The sequence below is a fragment of the Aulostomus chinensis genome, chromosome 23, assembly GCF_037954235.1.
Source record: "Aulostomus chinensis isolate RoL2024-O1b breed Wild chromosome 23, RoL_Achi_v1.0, whole genome shotgun sequence".
NCBI lineage: Eukaryota > Metazoa > Chordata > Actinopteri > Syngnathiformes > Aulostomidae > Aulostomus > Aulostomus chinensis.
The window spans coordinates 8,558,581-8,582,470 of NC_141342.1; the positions used below are offsets into that span (position 1 = coordinate 8,558,581).

The window sequence follows — 23,890 nt, forward strand, 5'->3', positions numbered from 1 at the left end:
GTCTCTCAGTTTCGGTCCGGGATGCAGACACCCTCTCGACCTTTAAGAGCAGACTTAAGACCTTCCTTTTTGATCAGGCTTATAGTTGGGCTGCTTAGGCTGGCCCTTAGATATGCTGCTGTAGGCTTAGGCTGCTGGGGGATCTCCCATGGTGCACTGGGCTTCTCTCTCCTCCTCTCTGTCCTCCTATATGTGTCATACATAAATCATACTCATACGTATTACTAACTCGTCTTCTTCTCCGGAGCCTTCGGGCTCCCCTCATCCGTAGCGCCACCTGCTCACGTCCCCGTCTGTCCATCAGTCTCTTTCTGTTTCTCTCTCTTTATCTCTGTCCCACTCTTTCCCTCTGTATATCTGTCTTCCTCCATTATCTGTGTTTGTCTCTGCCTCGCTCTCCTGCTCTCTTTCCCTGGTCAAAGCAGAAGGCCGTCCCCATTGAGCCTGGATCTGCTTGACATTCCTGCCTGTTAAAAGGAAGGTTTTCGTCACCGCTGTTGCAGGATGTGCTTGCTCATGGAGAATTGTTGGGTGTAGATTCAAGGAAGGAGCGTGGTACTGGACCTGCTCTACTTGTAAAGTGTCATGAGATGACTTTTGTTGTGATTTGGCGCTATATAAATAAAATTGACTTGACTTAACTTGACTTGACTTTCCTCATCTTGTCTTCCTGCTTAAATGGCTTCAACAGCATTGGCTGGGTGTAAAAAGAAAGCCTGTCCATACGTATATGAACATGTACTAGACAAAATGCCTTTTCTACCTCCCACAGGCCACTAGTCAATCTACAGTATGCTTCAATCATCTCCTAATGACTTTTGACAGAAGATATTACTCACTTTTGAAAGATCTGAGGCTTTTTGATCAGGAAAAGCCAGGTTTTCAGGAGTTAAACTCTTTCGTGCTGAGATGGCTGAGTATTAGAGAGAGGTAAAGCATGCAGGCCTGACCTCTGTTCCTCTCTGATTGTCAAAGCTTCTGTTTATCTTTATAGAGTGAAGCAGTTTTTTTTCTTCATATTTTACAGTATTAAAACCAAAGGATATTGTATCTGGAAGAAAAACATCTTTTGGATATGTAAACTTCACATTCAAAATATTCTTCCACTTGGGAATGATTTAATGCAGTTTCAGTAACAGTCCATTTCAATTAATTTTAAACAGATAAAGATTCAGTATAGTCAGATTTATGGCTTCCACAATGAAGTAAATTCATGCAGTAAATAAAATAATGTGAATATTTAAATTTTCATTCTATTAATAATTATTAGTATCATCTATTTCTTAGTATTGCAACAAGAAATCCAGATAGATTAACTACATCTAGTATCAGGACAGAAGGGAATTTATATGTGACTTGATCCATATAGTGACATTACATTTGACATACATTGCCTTACGAAACAGGGTGAGGATGCTTGTTTTGCACTAAAACTAATCTGAAACTGTTGAGTTTCTTCCCACTGGCAGATGTTTTTTGGATTCATGGCAGATGGGAAAATCGTTGTTTATCCTCTTCAACAAGGGAATGAGAAAAACAAATGTTACCAAGGAGTGGGGTAGATGCAGGATTTAAAAGGCTTCAAGGACCTTTTTTTGTGACAGGAACATGGGAAAATATCATCTTCATTTTTAAGGAACACCAGGAAAAATTAAGATATTTGCAAACCCATAAATCAGCTTGACCACTGTGATTAGATATAGAAATGTCACATGAACGACTTTGCTCTCTGCTTTAATAAGACTGACACCACAAGATGAGTCAGAGTGGCGTTCAGTCAGATGTGTGATTGTAAAATTACAAAGTCTCAGTGTCATGTACAACCTTTGCCATATAAAAGCAGGCAGAAACCGTATTACTTCTGATGGAGATACGCTAACACTTCCCATTCACTACCATTCATTGCGCTAAGCTAACTATCAGTCAGCAGGCCTCTGTGGACCTTAGCTCCATTGCACAGTACAGAGGAGAAAAGAGTATGTAGTCTTGCTTTTTCTTTAAGAGAATAATCATGTAAAGTCAAGGTCCAAGTAGAATAGCAACAAAAATTGTCCAGGAATTTTAACATAAATTATGCTTATGTGCTCACTTTTCATTCTCTTTATATTGTCCAGGAAATTATAAACTAAATTATGCTAACGCATAATAATAATTGGCTTTGTATTCTCTTGTATCTTTGATTGTTTTTTTTTTCTCCTATAACAGACCGCTGTTGTAGCAGATGTTGAAGCATGTATGAGTGTTTGTGTAAGTATAAGCACACGCACGCGCACACACACACACACACACACACACACGCAGAGTATGTGTTATGACTGACATCTGGCAGAGATGAGAGTCTTGAATGTAGTCCTGTGGTGGGTGGCGGTTGGGACGGCAGGGTGAAGGCATGCTGCGCACTCAGTGTTAATCTATGGGACTTCCTGATGCTTTTTTGCATCAGAATAAACTAGATCGTGATTTGCTCATGTTTAGTAGCATCCAGAAGCAGAATGGAATTTGTTTTTTACATTTCTCCTGGATGATGCGAAAAACAAAAATCACCTCACAAAAGTTCTGTAAAATGGCATAGATATTCGCACCCCCAAGGGTTTTCCTGACGAAAAGCCATTTGGATTATTACATTTGATTGTGGATCATTGCCGAATAAATTCTGTGGCACTCAAAGTATTGTGAGACTCACACATTTTGTTTCTCAAGATAATCTTCACAAATCAGCACCAATTTTATGATTATTTTGAAGAAAAGGCTATTGTTAAGCAGTGAGCAAAGTACACCATAAACACATTACTTCACGATCATCACAGCTCACTTTGCGCCACCTCCGTTTTAGGCAGAATGACATTTAACGTCCTAAAAAACATCTGTAATCTTTCTCAGCCAAGAGTTAGTGACTGCTGTTTTTAACACACACAGTAAGCTTTGAAATTCAACAGTTTGGCGCAGATAAGTGAGATATTTCATGCTGTACAACAAAATGTTAAAATATCTTAAAGTTACCACAAGTAACTTGCGTTACCACAAACCTTATTTTGGGAATTTAGCCAAAAAAGAGATTCAGGAATTCATTGACTTTGAGACAAGGGAATGGGATGTTTTTACTTATTTCCAGCCTATAGGACTCATTCCCAAACCAATCTATTAGAGGAGAATTAACATTATTTGCATATATTACCGACATTTTAATTAGACCAAGGTTGCTAATTATTTATCCCTTTAAAATAAGCAAGCAACTTCAATGCCATCTACCTTGCCTTATCGGCACGAGATGCTTTTCCTTATCACATTCTTATAAGCATCAAAGCCAAACTGAAGCATCATATCTTTCATCTCTGAGTGGGACAGATTTAATGTGACAGTGTGACATTTCAGAAAACACTGCAGCAGTTAACCTTATCTTTGGAGAAAGTAACATGAGGAAACATGTAGGTTAAAAAATTCACCCTAACAAGCGAACAAATTACTATGAGCATTCAGTCCCTCAACCAATTAACATGGAGGTGCTCAGGTAATTGTCCATTTTACACAGCTTACAGAGAGCAAAGTAAATACATTAGATTACATTTGAAGTGCAAGTAACTTGTATTACATACTTACTTACATACTTACTCTGGGTAAGGTTTGGCCTATATGAAATGATTTTGACAGCTGTTGTTTCTTGATGCCAGTTAATGCTGGTGTCTCAGCATATCAGGAAGTGTCACTGCAGTATGTTCAGAGGATCCAGTTACCTTGCTGTTCAGCTGCAGTCCCTTTTAGACACTGCAGTACAGGCTGCAGGGTTTACCACATTTACTGCCACTCTTTTACATGCATTACTTGACATTATCAGTAGTGGGATGTTTCTACATCTGGTCAGATGAACAAATTCTGATGAAATGGGTTATTTCCTTCAGTGTAAAAAAAGACCCCCGATCTCTCTACTGTGGTGCAGCGTGACTTTATATTTCATGTTTTGGTGCTTCTTCACCGTGTAAATCTGAGGGGAAAATTTGTTTGGATGTGCATCTCTGCTTGTAATCGAAGAGATAAATTTGTTGAGTGAGAACTGCATTGTTTCAGCCTAAAATCTCACAAACAGACACTTTTGTTTATCACAACGTAAGAGACACCACTTCCTGTCGCTGTCGGCTGTTGATGACTCCATCATAACACTATCGCTGTCTGAGCAGGGGTCGGTATGAAGCTCTGTAGCCTGACAGCAGGCTTGTCATGTGGTGCAAAGCACAGGGATTACAGCCTCTAATCTGCCTATCGTGAAAACTCAACTAGAGATAAAAAAGAGAAACCATGATCATGTTGGATGTTGAGAACAAGATGAGAGGAGAGGAGATTGATTTTGGACCTTGCACCATCCCTTCTTTAGCCCTTCAGAGTGCTGTAAAATCCTGATGTGGAAATCGGTCCCTGTCGAGTGAGTGCTTATATTTTTTGTGCAGGTTTTGTTTGTGCGTATCACCATAACATAAGCAAAGGATGTGGTTATGTATTGTTCTGGGAAAGCTTTCTGTTGCAGGGGTGTGTTTATCCTTGGTGACAGTAAGCAAACACGTGACCACAAAGGGACCACTGACACAAGTTGTTGAAACTTCCCTTTGGCCCCATGCCAGTATGTTTGTGTTCGTCATATGAACGCTTATATGCATACAGTCACCAACTAAACTGTATTTAAACAAATGAACCTGAGGGACAGCATTTTATGTCTTTCATAATGAAACTTAAGGTTGTTACAAAGGTTGTGTGTTGAAGTTACAGCACAGTTCCAGTAGCAAAGTCAGTTAGATCATGCCAGCAGTTGTAAGAGTTGAGAGTTTGAGCCTCACCTTGAGCACTACCCTTTTAATCTGGGCTATGCAACAAAATTAATCTATGAGAGTATTTTACATGAAACTGAGCAGACAGCTTGTTGTTTGTGATATCTAACCAACTGGATGCAGATTAATAATTGAGAGGTTTGATTTGTCACTTTATTCATGAGACAAAGAGCAATGGAGTACAGTTATGTGGCTCCAATAAGCAGCAGTAATGATTAAAATGCATTTGTAATGTAAAGGAACTAACTCTTGAGATGGCAAACGTACAGCAGGCTCAGTGCCGACATAAACTTATGCTGGAGGTGACATAAGTCTCTCACTGAGCAAGTTAAGCAGAAAATCCCCTTTCCCTCACCTTCCTTTAACCATAAACCTTTTAGCCAGTAAACAACACTGGTTTAGCTTTCACTTTTTGTTCTGTGGCTCAATTGCTTGATTTGCCAGGTTCTCTCTGTTAGTCAACGGCCAGCTGTACTCAGAGACCTCTTATACTGTAATTTCCAAAAATCTGTTTGAAAAGATTGGCAGCAGGAAAGGCATCCCCTTCTGTTCTCTCATTTCAGAGGCTGCCTCTGGAAGCACATTGTAGATGAGATCCCCCAGAATCCTAGTGCCATCTTGTGGTGACAAAACGTTCCCACGCTAGTGTCATTCTACATGACTGGTCAGATGGAGTTGACGGCATCAGCTCCAGTGGTGCAGCTGGTTAGCATGTGGTGGTTCTGAGTATTGCCCAGTGACACAGAGGTTGTGAGTTTGAGCCTCACCTGGCACAGGAAGCTTTTAAGCACATTTTTAACAATATGCAGAAAATGGTAGGAATTGATAAGCAAAATGATCATTTTTCTGCAGAAACAGCTTGTTATTGAGCAATTTAAATGTTCAGCTGCACCTATACTGTCCCACACAGACTCATCCTGCTTTTAGATTTATTCAACTTTTGATATTTGTATTTGGCAAACATAAAATCAAATGATTATATTACTGAGTATTTCCTTCCGGGATGTTAAATGATAATTCATTTCGTTATCGAGATATTTAATTTTCCAAATTGTATCATTGGGCATTCTGAACTGGACACAAAAGTAGAATCAAATCTGTCATAAAAACATGCATATCTCACTGGTGTAATACAAGCAAGCTACAAGGCATTCTGCACTCTGCTGAACTGCATAGGAGAACAAGCTGAACTCTTGCAGTGTCATTACTTCCATCTATAGCCAAGCAATCATTCTTTATTTGTCCCAACACCACACCTCTGACTCAGAAATACAAGTTCATACTTGTATTGTAGTCACAGCCCCATGGGAAATGTAGGAGATCACTTGCCTGAAGGGACAAAGCATTTGACAAGAAAATGGATAGAAAAAAACAGATATCAGAAGAAAATTATACCCACGGATTGCATTTGACTATTTAGAGTTTAAATGAGACTTTTTCAAAGTCAGATGAAAATCACAACAACTATCAAAGTGCAAGTGTGTGTGTGTGTGTGTGTGTGTGTGTGTGTGTGTGTGTGTGTGTGTGTGTGTGTCTCCACCCTCAAGGTCTTTAAGGGCACCCCATCCCCTTCACGTGAGTCAAGAAGTTTTCCAGCCCCTCCTGTTAAATATCTCATTGCTTGTTTGGCTTGGCTTGATGAAAGAGATTAAAGTTTGGCTAAGGGTTTTATGGCAAGTGAGGGGAGCCTGCATTTTCACTGACAGCTGAGTGATTCACAGCTGAGATCCACAGGAATTCCACTGGTCGCTCATTACAAAGATCTCACCAGCCCCTCACAGATGTCCTGTTATTCAGTCACAGTTCCAGCACCAATTCTCAATGGCTTCTATTTGGCATGCATAACAAAACCATCAGAGAAAGAGAAAGAAAGAGATGTTTCAGATTAAATGTCATCAGTGGAGAGTAGGGTGTGATAGAAGACATAAAACTAATGAACTAAGGTTTATAGTCTTCTGAAATAAAATAGCAGGTATTTGGTATTTAAGGTAGTTTAAAAACAGGTGACCAGCTTTCCTCAGGTTTCCTTGAAATATCCTGACATTAAAAGTAAAAATCAGGAGTGCACTTAAATGAGGGTAAAGGCCCCCCACTGTGTTCTATCTCTGCACAGAGAGAATTAGGGCCCTGAGTATCCAAGTGTCATCTTGGGGTGATAAATGCATTTCAGCTATACTGTTATTGAAAATAATTGTTCCAGTTGTGTGTTAAGAGGCTCCCTCAGTAGCACAATTGGTCCGCAGGTGGTTCTTGTATATCACTTCCAGCAGAGCAGCGGTGAGGTTGTGAGTTCAAGCCTCAACCTGCGCATGGAAGTTTTAACCTGGGCCAATAACAAATATAAACTTCAAGGTACTGCCGCTGAGTCTGGCTGTAGTACAGGGGTTTCTCTCCTACTTTAAGGAGAATAACTCAATGAAACTTTGGCACAAGTGACAAAGAATGACATAACTGACAATGAAAGAATTACATTTGTGGATAAGGTGGCTGGTCATCATCAAAAATAATACCCACAGACTTCAACAGTGTGACTATTTCAAACATTCTTTGATGACATTCCTGCTATGTCTGAAGTCAGTATCCATCTCTTTGGTTTTACACACAAATTCAAGTCCAAAAGCTTATCGTCTCATCAATAAATAAAGACATGAAGAGCATCCCCGTGGTTTGATACTGGACTTTTGAAGAGGAACAGTAATGTAGTGTTATCAGAAAACTTTGGACTAAGCAAGAAAACAGCTATCTCTCTCCAAAAGCCTTCTTTTACCCATTATCCTGATTACTTGCAAACAACAAATGTTTAGATGCAGCAGACGGACAGGTTAACGTGGGCTCGTTAATCTATGGGACCTCCTGATGCTTTTTTGCATCAGAATAAACTAGATCGTGATTTGCTCATGTTTAGTAGCATCCAGAAGCAGAATGGAATTTGTTTTTTACATTTCTCCTGGATGATGCGAAAAACAAAAATCACCTCACAAAAGTTCTGTAAAATGGCATAGATATTCGCACCCCCAAGGGTTTTCCTGACGAAAAGCCATTTGGATTATTACATTTGATTGTGGATCATTGCCGAATAAATTCTGTGGCACTCAAAGTATTGTGAGACTCACACATTTTGTTTCTCAAGATAATCTTCACAAATGAGCACCAATTTTATGATTATTTTGAAAAGTATCTGTTGGAATTAGAACCTTAATAATCCTCATCAATTTGTGGCGGTAATGTAGTGCAAAACCAGGCTCCAGTGGTGCAGTTGGTCAGTGCACATAAGACAGTGGCCAGCAGAGCATTGGTAGGTCTGTGAGTTTGAGCCTCACTTGGATTGAAGAAACTTTAGCCTAGACTGGAGGAAGCTGGAGAGAACCCACACAGGAACAGGGAGAACATGCAAACTCCACACAGAAAGATCCCGCGCCGGAGCCGGGAGTCAAACCTGGAACCTTCTTGCTATGAGGCGACAGTGCTGACCACTGCACCACCGTGCTGCCTGAAATTAGTGACCACCTATCATATTTCAGGTTCTACTAATTTGTTCAACCGTCAATCTGGAAGTGTCATATCAAATTTTAGAAATACAACCTGTCAAAGTTGGGCATATTTGCTTAAAAATCATGAAACTGTTAATTTTATCATGAATAAAGATACTGATTTTATATCTGTCGATCGTTTTATCTATCAACCATTGCGATTCTCTCTGTTTTTGAATCGTTTAGTTGGCACTTACATGAACTAAAGTATGAAATCTTATGAAAATGGGGGAAACAGACAGGTGCTCACTGAAAGCATCTATTTAAAAAAAAAAAAGAGTTGTCATAGACATTAAATAAAACAACCAACACAAAAGATAATCTAACAATCAGTGCTTCTACTAGCCAAGAAAAAGTGGAATACAAAAAAACTTCAATTCTGTTGGTGGTTAATGTCACTCATTTCACTTGATGTGAAGTCTGTAATTTGTATTGTCTTAAAAATGCATGTCATGGTTTGCTTGTGTCATGCAGCTGGCAGGTGTTGGGAGAGTCAGTGAGCATGGATGAGCCAGGATGCAGGAGCAGCAGTCTGCAGAGGAAGAAGCCACCATGGCTCAAACTGGACATCCCCACCATCCAGCTGACACCTGACGACATCCCCCCACATACACAGGTAACACACACAACAATCAACAAGACTAGGTGAAACCTAGTAAATGGCTTGACACATGATCAGACAGCCAAAATGTGTAGATAGGTCTACAATGTGAATTTGGCGGGTTTTTTTTTTATTTTATGTTCATGTGTTTTCTGTAGTGGTTCAGTAATATTAGTCTTTGAAGAATACTGAAGCAGCAAAGACACCTTAGCAGGATTCCACTTTAAATGCTGTTACTCTTAAATGCTCTTACAGAACAAAACGTGTCACTCATATTTACAGATGCTTGATTTGTCTACTAGCTTTGGTTACAAATTGTTTCTCCAAGAGAAGTGAGCCTTTAAATAAAATTCCTTACCCAGGACACTGCAAGAGGCTGAAGGGTGAGACCCACACTACTGGAGCCCTCCATTCTGCTCATGTGCAACTGATGGGTGTAAACTCATTGAAGGAGTGTGGTACTAGACCTGCTCTACTTGTAAAGTGTCATGAGATAACTTTTGGTGTGATTTGGGGCCATACAAATAAAACTGACTTGTCTTGACTAAATATCAGTGCGTCTTTACTTAAAAAATGTGATTGTGATTATAAAAAAAATCTTAAGCAAAGGTGAGTGAGATCAGAGTAGTACGGGTGTCACCACAGGTGATATTTCGAACGAAGCACCTGAGTAGAGGAACCTGTTCGCAGTGTATGGGAGTAAGCTGAGCACACTGGTCCAACCCAGAAAATGGAGGTGGTTGGCTCTCCTTATTTAATACATTATGATAGTAATACAAAAAAGTTTTAAGATAAGGTAAGCAAGAGCCAAGCAGTATGGCAACAGAGCATCTTTGCAGGGTACAGCAGTTAGCTGAGCTTGCTGGGCTGATTCAGGGAGCGATAGTGGCCAGCATACTTCCTACAAATTCAACACTTCATGAAAAAAAGTATTCCACACTTTGGTGCCACTTTAGGGGGAGTAATGTCAGTGACAATGTTTACATGCACACCATATTCATCCAAACATGATACTATTCGGACTGCATATGAGTCATGTACTGCAAATATTTGCCGTGACCGATTAAGATCATATTCTAGTTACAAGAAACCTGAGTAAGACACATTAGCATACGACCATATTAACAGGAATATTCGGTCTTGTAAACACGTAAATAGGAAAATGCCCCTTAACTGAAAATGTATACTTTATGTCTTTAATTCACAAGCGAATATTGTCAAATCTTTGGTGGAGATAGGAACTAGGTAGTTTATAAGAGTACTTGACATATACATGTTGCCATGATGACTCGGAGGTCGAGGTCCACAATTCTAACAAATCCATGAAGTAGTGTTTACTGCATTTGCACCAACAATATTTGTTGGTTATTTTTAGAGCTCAAACCAATATGCATTTGTACTTTGCTGCTCCGTCAGTCAGTGCTTTTCACATAACCTTTACTTGTCCCTGTCAGACTTCAACTCTGTGACATTCACTACATCAGCTCATTGTTTATGATTTTTGTGTGGTGTGTGTGTTTGTGTGTGTATATGTGTGTATATGTGTGTCTGTGTTTCAGCCACTTAAACGCCTACGCAGTGTCAGCATGCCAGGAGAAAACCCCCACACCCGCATGACTGCCTTAGAAACTTCCAACAACTACCTCAGACCTCCTCTGGAGAGATTGCCCTCTTTTACACAGTCCATCAAGAGGTTAGTCTCTCACACACACACACACACACACACACACACACACACACACACACACACACACACACACACACACAAAGCCTCCTCCGATATCCAATTTCTGGATGCCTCCTCCAGCATCCAATTTCTTCTGACTTCTGCTTGTCTTATCTTCATTAGTTCTTCTACACTTATAAATCTTTTGCAAAACTAATTGCAGCTGTAACGTGCTTTATGTGTTCCCACAAATTAATCTTCCTGTGTTTTCTTCTCTCTTGTCCTCCATTTCTTTGATCTTACTTCATTTACCATGTGCTTCTCCTCCTACCATCCTCTCTGCTGGGCTCTGTGTAAAGTGAGAAACGGGTGCGCTTTGAACGAGTCAACACGGTGCCCCCAAAGGGCCAAAGGGTTCCCCAGAGGGTGTCAACTGTCCGAAGGCGGTCTTGCATCCCCAAAATATTGACTCTGCGGCGATCATCTATGCCCAAACAGATTATAAGGTACTGAAAAAATATGAATGAAAATAGAATTTACACTCAAACGCATCAACACAGACTTTTGTTTGGTGAAAGTGGACCTGGAAAATGCTCAAGCACATCTTTAAGTTTATAAAGTTAAAGTTCTAACTTCTTACTTCCTCCACATAAAAAAAATAAAACCATCCTCAACAGGAATTTTTGGATTTAGATATGATGCTGGCACTACAGCAACCATTGAATGTTAGCGTGTCTGAAATTTATAACAAATTAGCTGCACATGCAATAACTGCGCAACTTTCCTCAAAATGTACTGTAGGGCCAAATTAACATAAATGTTCTGATGCTGTGCGCTGGCATCCGTCTTGTTTTATCCTCCTTTTCAACAACAAACTTGTTTATTTAAACCTAACCTCCCATGATTTTTGCTCAATTGACACCAAACTTGGCTCCATGGCATCTTTCTATTTTTCCCCCATAAGAAAGCCAGCCACAGAGCATCCAAATTTTGGGGGGTTAAAACAGGCAAAATTCACATTCAAGAAAATAAGACTAGACGTTGATGTCATGATTAGGTGTCGTTTCACAGTCATTAGAATTGTGTCCCATAAACTGAATTTTGGACTGAATTTAGAACTACGTAATCATGGAGACTCAACGGAAATAGACACATCTCTTGTCTTAAAGAAGTACACAAATTCTGAGAATTTTGAGCCATGGTGTGAAACCTTTTTGCTTGCTACTTGACAGAAAGCTCAACAACTCCATGATTTCTCTTCCTATTTTTCTTCTTCTTCTTCTTCTTCTTCTTAAAGACGTCAAGCCAGTACTCATGACTGCACAGCCAGAGAGTAAACTGCATTTGCTTGGTAGAGTAGCTGTCATTGTTGCGTCTACAGTCAGTGCACATGGAATCATAGGAAATGAGGCATGCAACAACTGCATCATTCCCTGTACAGTCATGAGTTTGGTATGTCATCCACAGTGTGAGGGACAACAGTGTTCACCCAAAGTCAGTAGCTGTCAGAGTACAGCAAACTGGTAAACATTTCTTTACAAACTGTATCAACATTTCATATTCTCTCCTGATGAGATCCTCCACATTAAACTTCGATCAACCTGATTAAATGCACTAAAATCGGCATCTAAACAGGACAGTTGAGGATGCTGAAGAAAGCAGTATAAGTTTTGTTTATTTGGCACCGTTCCAGTTTCCTGTAAGCACACCTTCTGCATCTGTGGCGCTTGGTAATGACACACTGAGGTTGCACATAAACTGTTTTCTTTGTCCTTATCTTGCTAAAAATCTCAGACACACAAATGCAGTTTGTTAGTGTCAATCCAGGTGATAAACAGGACCATTAGAAAAATAACACCATCAAGCCTGCAGACTATTTCTGTGTGTGTCACAATGCATGTGTGACACATCAAAGAGAAACCTCTCATGGTGTTTAACTGAATATAAAGGTGTGAACACAGATCCAAGACTAGTGCAGACACTCTTCAAAAGGGTGTCTCACTGTCTTAACTTTATCTTGCCAGAGTTTATTAACCCTGTACGTGTGTGTGTGTGTGTGTGTGTGTTTATTATTAATGCCTTTGATGTTTATGAAGGAATTCATGGGATTAAGCACATATACTGTATGTGTGTGTACATGACATGTTGGAGCTCGGCAAAGGTTCCTTTTTCACAGAGGACTCCATGTATACTGAGTAAATAACAGCTATTCCAATAAAATGATTGGTAACACTCTGCTCATCTGGTAGATAACTAAAAAGCTCTTTATGACTCACTGTTCATGCCAAGGAGCCATTCATTTAATTAGATCAGGTCAAACATCATAAATGGATAATAATTCATATCATCCACATAATGATGGGTGTTTGAACTGAGGTTTGCACACTCATTTGGATGCCTCTTTAGTACCGATACAAATACCTTAGCCGGAAAGCAAGGTGAGGTTCAAACTAGCTGCTGTGTGTGTGTGTGTGTGTGTGTGTGTGTGTGTGTGTGTGTGCGTGCGCGCGCGCGTGTGTGTGCGCATGCATGCGTGTGCGTGTGTGTATCATGTCCAGGCATGATCCAGTGCCTTCCCTCCCTCTTCTCCTCCCTCCTAATGTGCATGATGTTCCATCTTTGCCCTCTCCCTCCTTGTAATCTACCATTTCCTGTGTTGAGGAGTGCTGGTATTTTAGAGAGGGAACTGGTGTTTACACACACTCCACATAGTAGAGAGAGGCACACAGACGGGATCTCATTGATAGGGATTGTTGGGGCTCTAGGAAGGGAGGGACGTTCAGTTTGACAAGGAGCAGAAGTGCTGTCTTCTTTTCCCAGTAGCTCAGATCCTTTTCTTCATGAACTTTCAAGGAGTGCTACTGAGAGGCCTTCCAGCCAGTGGCACTATCGCAAATTCTCTCACACATGGAAACTTCTGTTGTGTGCTGATGACACAAGGTCAGAACATGTAGCATCGTCCTCACCATGTGCTGACAGAGTGGGTCCAGATGGAGGACGATGGGAGTCATCTGTGGAGTTACAGAGACCAGATTCCCGTCTGACTGAGGAGATCAACACTGGATTTCCTCTAACCTTTGATTAACAGGGAGCAGTCGCTGGAGCAGGGCACGGATGTTACACTTAGTCTGGACATGTGGTGAACATCCTCTCTTTGCTTAACAGACAGTACTAGAATGTAGTGCTGTCCTGGACATCAGGAAATCTCCTTATGGAACATTCTATGTGGATCCATGTACATTCAGCAGATCAAGGTTTAAGATGGATTAAAGGGTAAGCTTGGACATTATGTTAGTGATGGTGGTGACGGAAGCCGCAAAGCTCTGTAGTCTCTGCCCCCCTCAGGTATGACCCACGCAGTGACCCCCACTTGGAGCTCTCGGGACAGGTGAGAGGTCTCTGTCCACTGGAGATACATACATGATTTGAATCAACTTGGGCCATAGGAGGACATGACGCTTATTTTATCAGTGTGTAAAGGTTTCGAGGGTTCGACAACAGCCACCCTTGTAATTTTTTTTTTGATGGCTTTACCGCTCAAGTTAAATGTTGCGTTTCTCAAGAAAGCTAAGTTCATTTTCTTGCAATAAAATACTGATTTATCTCAAGAAAACACCTTTTTTTTCTCACAAATTCTAGCTGTTTTTTCACATTTTACACAAAATTTCAGTAAATTGTCAAAATGAATATGATTTATTTTTGCTTCTGTTTATGTCTGTTGTGCAAACATAAGGAGATGGTTCAAGGAGAATGGCACCGCGTCACTGTCTCTTCTTCCTGTCACTGAACCAGAAACACTATCTTATTTCCTCAATTATTCAGCCAATATAAAAGTTTATCGTAAGATGTATGAAGTTATGGTTTACTGTCAAAACTTAAATTTGGAGTGGAGGTTTTTTTTTAACGTAAATCAATCATTTCTTTGAACAGCACTTTTTACCCTCACATTCAAATATTACACAGTATCACATCAGCCTCAGCCCTCAATAAAATCTTAGGCCTTGCAAGATGAAGATACCTTTCCATCCTATGATATGAGTGGAAAGGTGGATACATGTCCAACAAAATGCTGCGACTTTTTTTTTCCTGGAATTTGGAAAATACTTAATACAAATAGTGAAAAACACATTTGTGGATCGGTGGATTTTTCTTTCCAATTTTGTATCATACGTCTCTGATGCAATACTTTGTGTACATCAAAATGTTTTCAATATGGCTTGCACCAGGCTAGTTTGAGTCTGTTAAGCAGCTTTATCACACATGATGGTATCCATCTTCTGACAAGCCGAAACTGTGCACTTTAAAACTACTTCCAAAAAAAGTGAAGTCATGGTTAAATTATTTTTTAATTTACAAATTAGATAAGTTTTAGTGATGTGTTATAAGCAGCAAATTACCCTTCTAGCTTGTTGATCTACTCTGCGTCTGGTTAAAAGTTTAATTGATACGAACGTCTTTAAGATAGTGAGATATTGTGACATTTACCTCAGACGTTATCAGGATTATAAGTGCATGGGTCAAACTTGTACTGTTGTACTGCAGTGGTGTTCCACCAATTGAAGTTTTACATTGTAAACAAGTAACTGCATTAGTTTTAAATTTCATAAGCTATATTCATACACTGGCTGCTTTGATTTATGTAAGTGAACAGTCTATATCCATGCCTGCAGTAGCTGATGTATCTAATCAAATTCATTTTATGTGTTGTTTTATTTTTCAAATGTTCTGCTCTGCATTCTGGCTTTTGTTCAGATTGTATCAATCCTGATGAAATGATTGCTGCTTCGTGTGCATCAGCCCAGCCTGGAGGATACGGAAGACGATGCATGCGGCTTCATTTTGCTTTCCTCTTTGTTGGATGATGATTTGAGCTGTTGTCGAGCAGTTGTGAACATTTCACTCATGGATTTGTGTGGACAAATATGTACCTGTTGGTGCATGATGGTGAATACCTGCTGCCGATGTCAACAAACACACAAATAGGCTGTCATTCATACTATGTATGCCTATCTTTAGTAGTACATATATTTTGGTGATTTTCCTGTAACATAACCATTCATGTTTATACTCAGACATTTGTGTCTGGAATGACAACATTCAGAACTACACCACCTCCTCACGGCCCTTAAAAGGCTTTCCCAGCTGGCGTCCTTCTTGATGATGAGTGTTTATTACTGTGTGCTTCTCTCCAAACAGTTTGCCCTGCATGGCCTCCCCTTCTGAATCAGTAACACACAGTCTAGCTCTCAAGCACCTTTTTTTTTCAGGAATAAAAGAGACCTTGGAGCACACTTTTGTGTAAATAGTTAATTTAAAAGACATACATACACACACATTTACACGCACACAAACACACATGGTCAAATCGGGTTATCAGAACTTTTCTGATAACAACATCTGCATCTTAATTTGCTGAGCCACTGTCGAGGTCATGTAAGGAAACAAAGCTCTCTAAGCTGGGTTAGTTTTGCCAGTCATTACCAAACATGCACACATGCATTGAGAGAGAGAGGGAATGAGAAAGATGAAGAAAGCGGGGCAGATTAAAGGGACCAACTAGATTAAGATGTTGTACAAGGGAGCTTCTTTTTTATTCAGGTTGAATTTTGCCTTTAAAATAGTTACAATTTGTTTGTCAGGTTGGTAAACACTGTATGATGCTGCTTGCAAGTTACAGTCCAAGCTAGAAGCTGGGGGGAGAGATTTCATCAAGACACATTGACTGCATGACATTGGTCAGTGGTTCTAGACAGTAATGTTAGCCATGCATGTTACCCAATTTTTTTTATTTTTTTTTTATTGACTCTGGGCAGACAAAATGCAATCAACTAGTCATCAACCAATCCCCAAACAACAATTAAGTATTGTTTTTTTATGTGTAATTAAGGAGAATTTATAAATATCCAATCCCAAAAATCAAGTTTATTGTGTTTTGAAAGATTGTGGATGTTAGCAAAAAATTGAGGATACTCAGGACAGAAATTGCTTTCATGGCAACATAGACAAGAACAGTTTTTACTACATTTTCTAAATGACTTCTCTTTATTTTGAGTGAAGACCCACTATTGTAACATGCCTTCAACAATTGTAAATTCGAGTCTTTTTCCAACTAATTTCTCTTGTTCTAAATCAAAGAAGCATGTGAAAGTCTAGATGTTTACTTCACAAAAATCCACCTTCTCCTTAGGGGTACTGCTGACTGGTTTGGAGTGAGCAAGGACAGCGACAGCACCCAGAGATGGAGGAGGAAGAGTCTGCAGCACTGCAGCCAGCTGTATGGGGGTCTAAAGGCACAGGTGATGAGGGAGATGGAGCTACATAGTCAGGACAACCTCTCCCTCACCAGCACTGAGACCCCTCCTCCCCTCTACCTCCCACCCCACCATCCCAGTCACCACCACTATGGCATGCAGAGGGTAGGCTAGCGCTGGGGGCCTTGCTGGAAAGAAGATGGAACATGATTTACCTGTATCACTTTTCCTCCCTCAGTCTTTCGTCATTGTTCTTCATTGATTGGCGCTTGCTTTGCTGCTTTGCGTTGTCACTTTGCTGTGGGTTATTTAAGACACAATGTTGGAAACACAAGATAAACAAAAGGAATTGTTTTGTTGATATGTATGAGAGTTTATTTCAAGATTTTCTCTCCTGTGTATCATAACGATCTAGTGAAAATTACAGTGTTCTTAAAAAGGCACTAAAAGTAAATGTGACTGTATCAATAATGCTAAAAATAGTGTCCAAATATGATTGATAATCAATCCAAATTATGTAATGAAACACCAAATGTGTGTGTTATTATGTGATTTTAACTATTGTGTCTGTGTGATCTCTACTGTTGCGCAGCTTTACTTTTGTCTTATATGTGTTGTGCAGATTGTAGACCCCCTCGCTCGGGGTCGCGCCTTCCGTATGGTGGAAGAGGTAGAAGGCTTCAGTGTCCCGCAAACTCCCATCACACCTGGCACTGCCTCCCTCTGCTCCTTTTCCAGCTCCCGTTCAGCCCTAAACCGTTTGCCACGGCGACGCAAACGGGAGTCTGTTGCAGTTATGAGTCTCAAGGCTGCTGCAGCACTGATGAAGGTGTTTGTTTCTACAAAATGATTTCTCTGTTGCTTTATGAAATCTGTGCTCCTGAATTTTTCCTTTTAATATTCTAGTCATTATTTACCTTTTATTCGTGATGTGAATGCACATTAGAGCCAGCGTTAACCATTCCTCACAAGTTTTATGAATAATTGTTCACCAAGAATACTTTACTGCGTGTACATGTGGGTTATGTAAAGCAGAGATAAAAAGCATTGTTACGGATTAAATTTACGGTAAAGCACAGATTCCTCTTGCTACACGTATCTAAATGGATGTTCACAGTGAGTATATACTAGTATGTGTATGGTAAGGATTGTTAAGGGAGTTTTACAAGCAAACGGTCCGTGATACACAATGAATGCTCTGTTATCACCTGAATACCGGTCAGAATATTCTAGAGCTGATCCAGTGACAAACAGAGGGGTCACTGCTGCCATGTAACACAATTAGGATTTCTCAAACAATCCTCAGGCATCAGCATAATGAATAGCTCTTTTTCCACAGGGCCGGACATTAGGTGAAAACAACACAACCCAATGTCGCAGGCGGAGTTTTATGCCTCCTAGTTTCTTTGAAGATGACACTGTGGACTTCCCTGATGATCTGGACACATCCTTCTTCACCAGAGTGAGTAGCAGACACACTCCATCACTTTGATTCAGCAAAAACCACCAGACTGGTTTTCATGAAACTAGGCGTAACATTGGGCAAGAAAAAGTTAAAAAGTGGATTTTTTTTCATTGGTGGAGGTCTTCCCTCTGTGAAAATATCCAATATGCCGTTCTTTCTCTAGAATTCTTCTTTAGTCTTTTCTCCAAAGTTGACATTGTCTATTTGGTTTGTAACCTGTGTAGGAGGGCCTGCAGGATGAGTTGTCCAGCTATGCAGATGATGTTTTTGAGACAGCATCAGAGGCTGCCCTCAAGCAGCTGGATGAAGGAGAGCTCACAGGATGTCCTCTGGATAAAAACGAATTGGAGAGGAGCCACCTGATGCTGTGGGTTTATATGCTATACATTTCATATAAAATCTAAAAATCACGTGTGCCAAAAGCCAGATGAGCATTGACACTGTGCGCCAATCTCACAACTTTTGCAACACTGATGATACCGTCTCATGATGGTTAAATACACTGCCTGAAAAATTTTACATTTGACACCAAAAATGTTTTCCTCCTTAATCCAGGCCGTTGGAGCGTGGATGGCGGAAGGCAAAAGATGGCTTGCTGGTCCAGCCGAAGGTGCGTCTGAAACAAGAGGTGGTGAGTGTTAACGGCCATCAGCAGCGTGGACAAAGGATTGTGGTCCCCGTGAAAAAACTGTTTGCAAGAGAAAAGAGGCCATACGGGCTCGGCATGGTTGGCCGTCTCACTAATCGAACATACCGCAAACGCATTGACAGCTTTGTGAAGAGGCAGATTGAGGACATGGACGACCACAGGTGAGACGGCTGGTTCTGTTTTGCCTGGGGATAGCTGTCGTCTAACTAGATGTAGCCACTCTAAATATAGTGTTTGTCCTAATCTCCTCAGGCCTTTCTTTTCATACTGGATCACATTTGTCCATTTACTCATCACCATTCTGGCTGTCGCTATCTACCACATTGCCCCTGTGGGCTTCTCACAACATGAAACTGTTGACTCAGTGAGTGTATTTAATTGCATTTATTTTAAACTGATTTGCTGGTAGTAAACTTGTGTCTTCCCACAACAGAGGATTAAGTAACACTAGTTTTATTTTATTCTCTTAGGTATTGAGGAACAAGGGAGTGTATGAAAATGTGAAGTTTGTGCAGCAGCAAAACTTTTGGGTTGGTCCAAGCTCAGTAAGTATTTTCTATCCTCTGTGCTTTACTTTGACCTCTTGTTCAATTCAGCAAGATAATGGGTACAGTGAGTTCTCTACTGCAGTGAAACTGAAAAATCTTCATATTTAGTCTGCTAAAATTCTCAAAGCCAATTTTGTACATTCATAGTGAACGTATACAATGTCTATAGGTTACGCTAATTAGAAAGGGTTGAAACATCCAGCTTCTTCCAATCAATTACTAACACACAATTACCTACAGGAGGCGCTAATTCATTTGGGAGCCAAGTTTTCTCCGTGCATGCGTCAAGATCCAGAGATCCACAAGCTGATCCAGGAGAAGAGAGCCAAAGAGCGAGAGTCCGGCTGCTGCGTGAGAAACGATCGGTCTGGCTGCCTGCAGACTTCGCAAGATGAGTGTTCGGTCTGTAAAAGCAGCTAAGGATTTTTATAGACACACGTGACTGAACTTTGTGCAATAAAAACACTAATTTGACAAATTGTGCAGCATTTTTAGCTGCAACAGTTTAGGTAACTAAATTGTTCACTGACTTGGGAATAAGGAGAATGGCACTTCAATCATCTGGCCACCTCAACTCCTGCTAACTTGTCGTTTTGATTTCAGTGGTACTGGGAGTTTAAGAATGATCAGTAATGAAATCATGAAAGAGGACAAATGAAGATGGAGCAGATGCTTATGGAGAAAGATGAGAAGATAATAGATAAGAGGGAACATAGCCTCACTGTGATGCTAGCAGCTAGCAACTCCCTTTTAACGCGCACATATGAGCTCCAATTTGCTAAATCATGCCGCACTCAAATACATGTAGTAGTGATGCACTGAATATGAAGAGTATTTTTTAATGGATAACCTTTAGGCTATATCGTCACTGGTTATATCCACTTCATCAACAAAATAGGTATAGAAACAGCTACGTACTGTATTTGTGAAGTGACTTGCTGTCTTCTTTATTCTACCCTTCTATTGCAGAGTACCCTTGCTGTGTGGGTTAAATGGCCTCAGCACCCCAGTGCTCCTTATCTGAATGGAACACTACGCCAGCATGGTGCAGTCTGTCATCAGGACCCCAGGTAGCATGCAACTTTTGTGTTCTTGCAAAAGATGCTCTCTAGGTTCCTTCTCTTCTTGGGCTGATGGAGAACAGTTTGTCCCTGGCAAGTCCTTACAGTACTCATGAGAACTGAACTTTTGCTCTTCATTTTGTAGAATTTGTCTGGAGCCAGCCTCAGTTTCACCTCACGACTGGCCTGATGACATCACCAAGTGGCCTGTGAGTACCAGGCCTGGGCACTAGGGGGTGCTAGGCAATAGAGTAGAGTATGATTGATATGTAAGAATGAAAGGAGTTGTGTTATATAAAGGTAGCTGTAAAAGCAGGCATCAGCATTGATTTTTCATCTGATGTGATATATGCAGCTTGTGTCTTTGTAGATGTTCCTCAAACAGAGCTGAATGGGGAAAAATGGAGTCTTATATTTATTCATAACATCCCTGTGTGTATAATCTGCAGGTTTGTACAAGATACAATGTTGGCAATCACACCAACCTTCCACATGTAGACTGCACCATCACAGGACGGCCCTGCTGCATTGGAACCAAAGGACGGTAGGATCACTGAACAGAGACAGAGATCAGTGGAACAGTGACTGGTAAAACAAAGAGTCCATAAAGATTTCCAGACAAATTTATTGACTATATCCATGCTGAAAGTATGAATATGTCATTATTTCCCTTGAGTTCAAATTCAGTAAGATACAAATTAAACTTATGGGGAAAATAAAGTTGTGCAGAGAGAATCTGGATGACAGTAGAATTGCTTGAATGCTGCAAATCTTGATATCCTGTGTCTCTCTCTGATATGTGGCTTACCAACTTAACATCTTCAATTCTACAGATGTGAAATCACTTCCAGAGAGTACTGTGAATTTATGCATGGCTACTTCCATGAGGAGGCAACTCTCTGCTCACAGGTATACTGCAACCCAACTCAACACACAATATTTCAGTCACTCCAGGGCTCTCTACCCCATCTTTGATGAGCTTTTTTTTTTTTTCCTCTGGCTCTTCCAGGTGGCCTGCATGGATGATGTTTGTGGTTTGCTGCCTTTCCTCAATCCGGAGATCCCAGACCAGTTCTCCCGACTCTGGCTGTCCCTTTTTCTTCATGCTGGGTGTCTAAACTTGTTTTTGTCCACCTCAGATTAGGATAAGGACCATGAGAGAGATCGTTGTAATAACACAGGGTGTGTGTTGACTGTCTGTAGGATCCTGCACTGTCTGGTGTCAGTGTTGTTCCAGATGACAGTGCTGAGGGATCTGGAGAAGCTGGCCGGATGGCTCCGAATCTCAATCATCTACATGTTAAGTGGCATCACTGGCAACTTGGCATCGGCCATTTTCCTGCCCTACAGAGCTGAGGTACCAAGACATCCTGGAAAGATTTTTCCATCACCCGTCCACCGCCAATGTGCATCAGTTATTTCACTCTCCTATTCTTTTCAGGTGGGTCCTGCAGGCAGCCAGTTTGGCATCCTGGCCTGTCTCTTTGTGGAGCTGTTCCAGAGTTGGCAGATCCTGGAGCGACCTTGGTGGGCTTTTGCGAAGCTTCTGGCCATCTCAGTCTTCTTCTTCTCCTTTGGCTTCCTTCCATGGATCGACAACTTTGCTCACATCTGTGGTTTTATATCAGGATTTTTCCTATCCTTCGCCTTCCTGCCGTACATCAGGTAGGTGAAATAAAAGGATGTTCTCCATGTCGAAGCGTGCAGAGATTTTATCTGTGCTCTGTCATGTGATTGTTGATTGTTGTACACACAAAGAAATGCCACATTTATATTCTTTAGCTAAGTTCTTTATACCCTGAGGATCTTGGATTGGTGACGGTTCTTTAATATATTACAATTACATACTTGCAGGACTTTGCAAATACAACATAAGCTTACAATACACATTCAGCAGAAGCAGACTGGTAGGATTCAGGTGAGGTCTGTGGCCTCTCATTCATTATTATTCATCATCCTTTTCATCTCGGTTTTGGTCTCTTGAATAAAAGTTCTCACTCTCATCAGTTCTCGAAATTCGGAACCGTCTTCTAGGACCTGAAAAACTAAACTGAAAGCAGCTCTGCAAGCTGTCAGTTTAACAAATAATGCTGAAACTGTTCATTTAAGCTACGCCACAGTCATTTAATCTTTCAATCCAATGGAAAAAATCACACATTTACAAAAGGAAATATATACTACTTATTCTGAGTTAGTTGAAAGTTTTGAATATTCAACATAAAGTTCTTTGACTTCAAATTTGTGCATTTCCGTCGCATTAAATACAGCTTCTTTGTCCTCTGCAGCTTCAGGCACTCAGATATGTACCGGAAGCGGATCCAGATCTGTGTGTTCCTTCTGGTTTTCCTCGGTCTGTTTTCTACCCTTGCTGTCCTTTTCTACGTCTACCCTGTCAAGTGTGACTGGTGCGAGTACCTCACCTGCATCCCAATCACAGACAAGTTCTGCGAGAAGTACGACCTGAACGCGCATCTCCTATGATCATTGACATTGATCACATCAGCTGGGCTGTTCAAGTGCTTGAAGCAGGAAAGCAACGAAGCTGGGGTGCAAGTTGAGCAATAAAATTTCTCGTGGACCGATGAATTTCACACATATTGTTCTGTTTTAGAGGCTACATATGAGAGCCTAGAGAGATTTGACTGAAAATGTTACCACGACCACAAATGGCCTGAAAACTGCTAACAATTGATTTGTGTGACTGATTTATAGCTGGGCTAATCAGTGAGCAGTCACACCGAAGGAGAGTTAATGGGTTTCTTAGTTGTAAAACTGACACAACAGTACCCCTTAGTGGACAAAACGAGCGCTACAACTCGACGGTTACAACAGAGGATATGGTGAATTTCTTTTTCTTTTTTTTCTTTTTTTTACTGAAAAACTGAGACTTCACCATGTGTTACAGTGCCTTACACACACATGACCCTACATAAAAGATGTCATTTTGTGCCATACGTTCGTTTGTGTCTGCAGGGTAATACTTTTCACAGTTGTTTAAGGTACTAGTCATCGTAAAATGCATTTTTACCTAAGGATTTTTTTAATGCACTTCTCTCACACTCTGTTTTTATATCAATCCTGTATCGCATCTCTAAAGGACACCCTGTATGTTAAAGTGCTCCACTGTGAACAGCTGTGATGAATTGGTGTATTTTAATCCAGTGTGATGGCGTTTTAGCTATCTGACAATAAACAGATGACACAGAAGTTTGCTCAGTGTGTATTTGGGGATGGAGTGGGGTACATTCATATTATTGATTCATGCGACTGGGGCCGTGTGCTTGCTCTCTACAATTGATTACAGA

General features: G+C 40.6%; 1 protein-coding gene across 7 annotated transcripts in view; it reads left to right on the forward strand.

Annotated features, from left to right (window-relative positions):
• rhbdf1b (rhomboid 5 homolog 1b (Drosophila)) overlaps window positions 1-23,786 on the forward strand; it is a 36,030-nt gene extending 12,244 nt beyond the window's left edge. The window contains exons 2-21 of one of the 7 annotated variants that reach the window (XM_086195389.1): window positions 2,206-2,247; window positions 8,819-8,960; window positions 10,505-10,638; window positions 10,971-11,117; window positions 16,799-17,027; window positions 17,485-17,691; window positions 18,202-18,324; window positions 18,552-18,694; window positions 18,883-19,137; window positions 19,229-19,340; window positions 19,447-19,521; window positions 19,765-19,926; window positions 20,494-20,594; window positions 20,731-20,794; window positions 21,035-21,129; window positions 21,419-21,494; window positions 21,595-21,695; window positions 21,789-21,942; window positions 22,027-22,250; window positions 22,871-23,786. In XM_086195389.1, the coding sequence (XP_086051515.1) occupies window positions 8,847-8,960; window positions 10,505-10,638; window positions 10,971-11,117; window positions 16,799-17,027; window positions 17,485-17,691; window positions 18,202-18,324; window positions 18,552-18,694; window positions 18,883-19,137; window positions 19,229-19,340; window positions 19,447-19,521; window positions 19,765-19,926; window positions 20,494-20,594; window positions 20,731-20,794; window positions 21,035-21,129; window positions 21,419-21,494; window positions 21,595-21,695; window positions 21,789-21,942; window positions 22,027-22,250; window positions 22,871-23,066 (2,712 nt within the window). In that variant the 5' untranslated portion in view covers window positions 2,206-2,247; window positions 8,819-8,846 and the 3' untranslated portion in view covers window positions 23,067-23,786. Of the gene's footprint in view, window positions 1-2,205; window positions 2,248-4,293; window positions 4,415-8,818; window positions 8,961-10,504; window positions 10,639-10,970; window positions 11,118-13,685; window positions 14,000-16,798; window positions 17,028-17,484; window positions 17,692-18,201; window positions 18,325-18,551; window positions 18,695-18,882; window positions 19,138-19,228; window positions 19,341-19,446; window positions 19,522-19,764; window positions 19,927-20,493; window positions 20,595-20,730; window positions 20,795-21,034; window positions 21,130-21,418; window positions 21,495-21,594; window positions 21,696-21,788; window positions 21,943-22,026; window positions 22,251-22,870 lie in introns of those variants that run through there. The other 6 variants (XM_086195388.1, XM_086195391.1, XM_086195390.1 and 3 more) reach the window with 6 other exon arrangements.
• The last annotated feature ends 104 nt before the right edge of the window (window positions 23,787-23,890 follow it).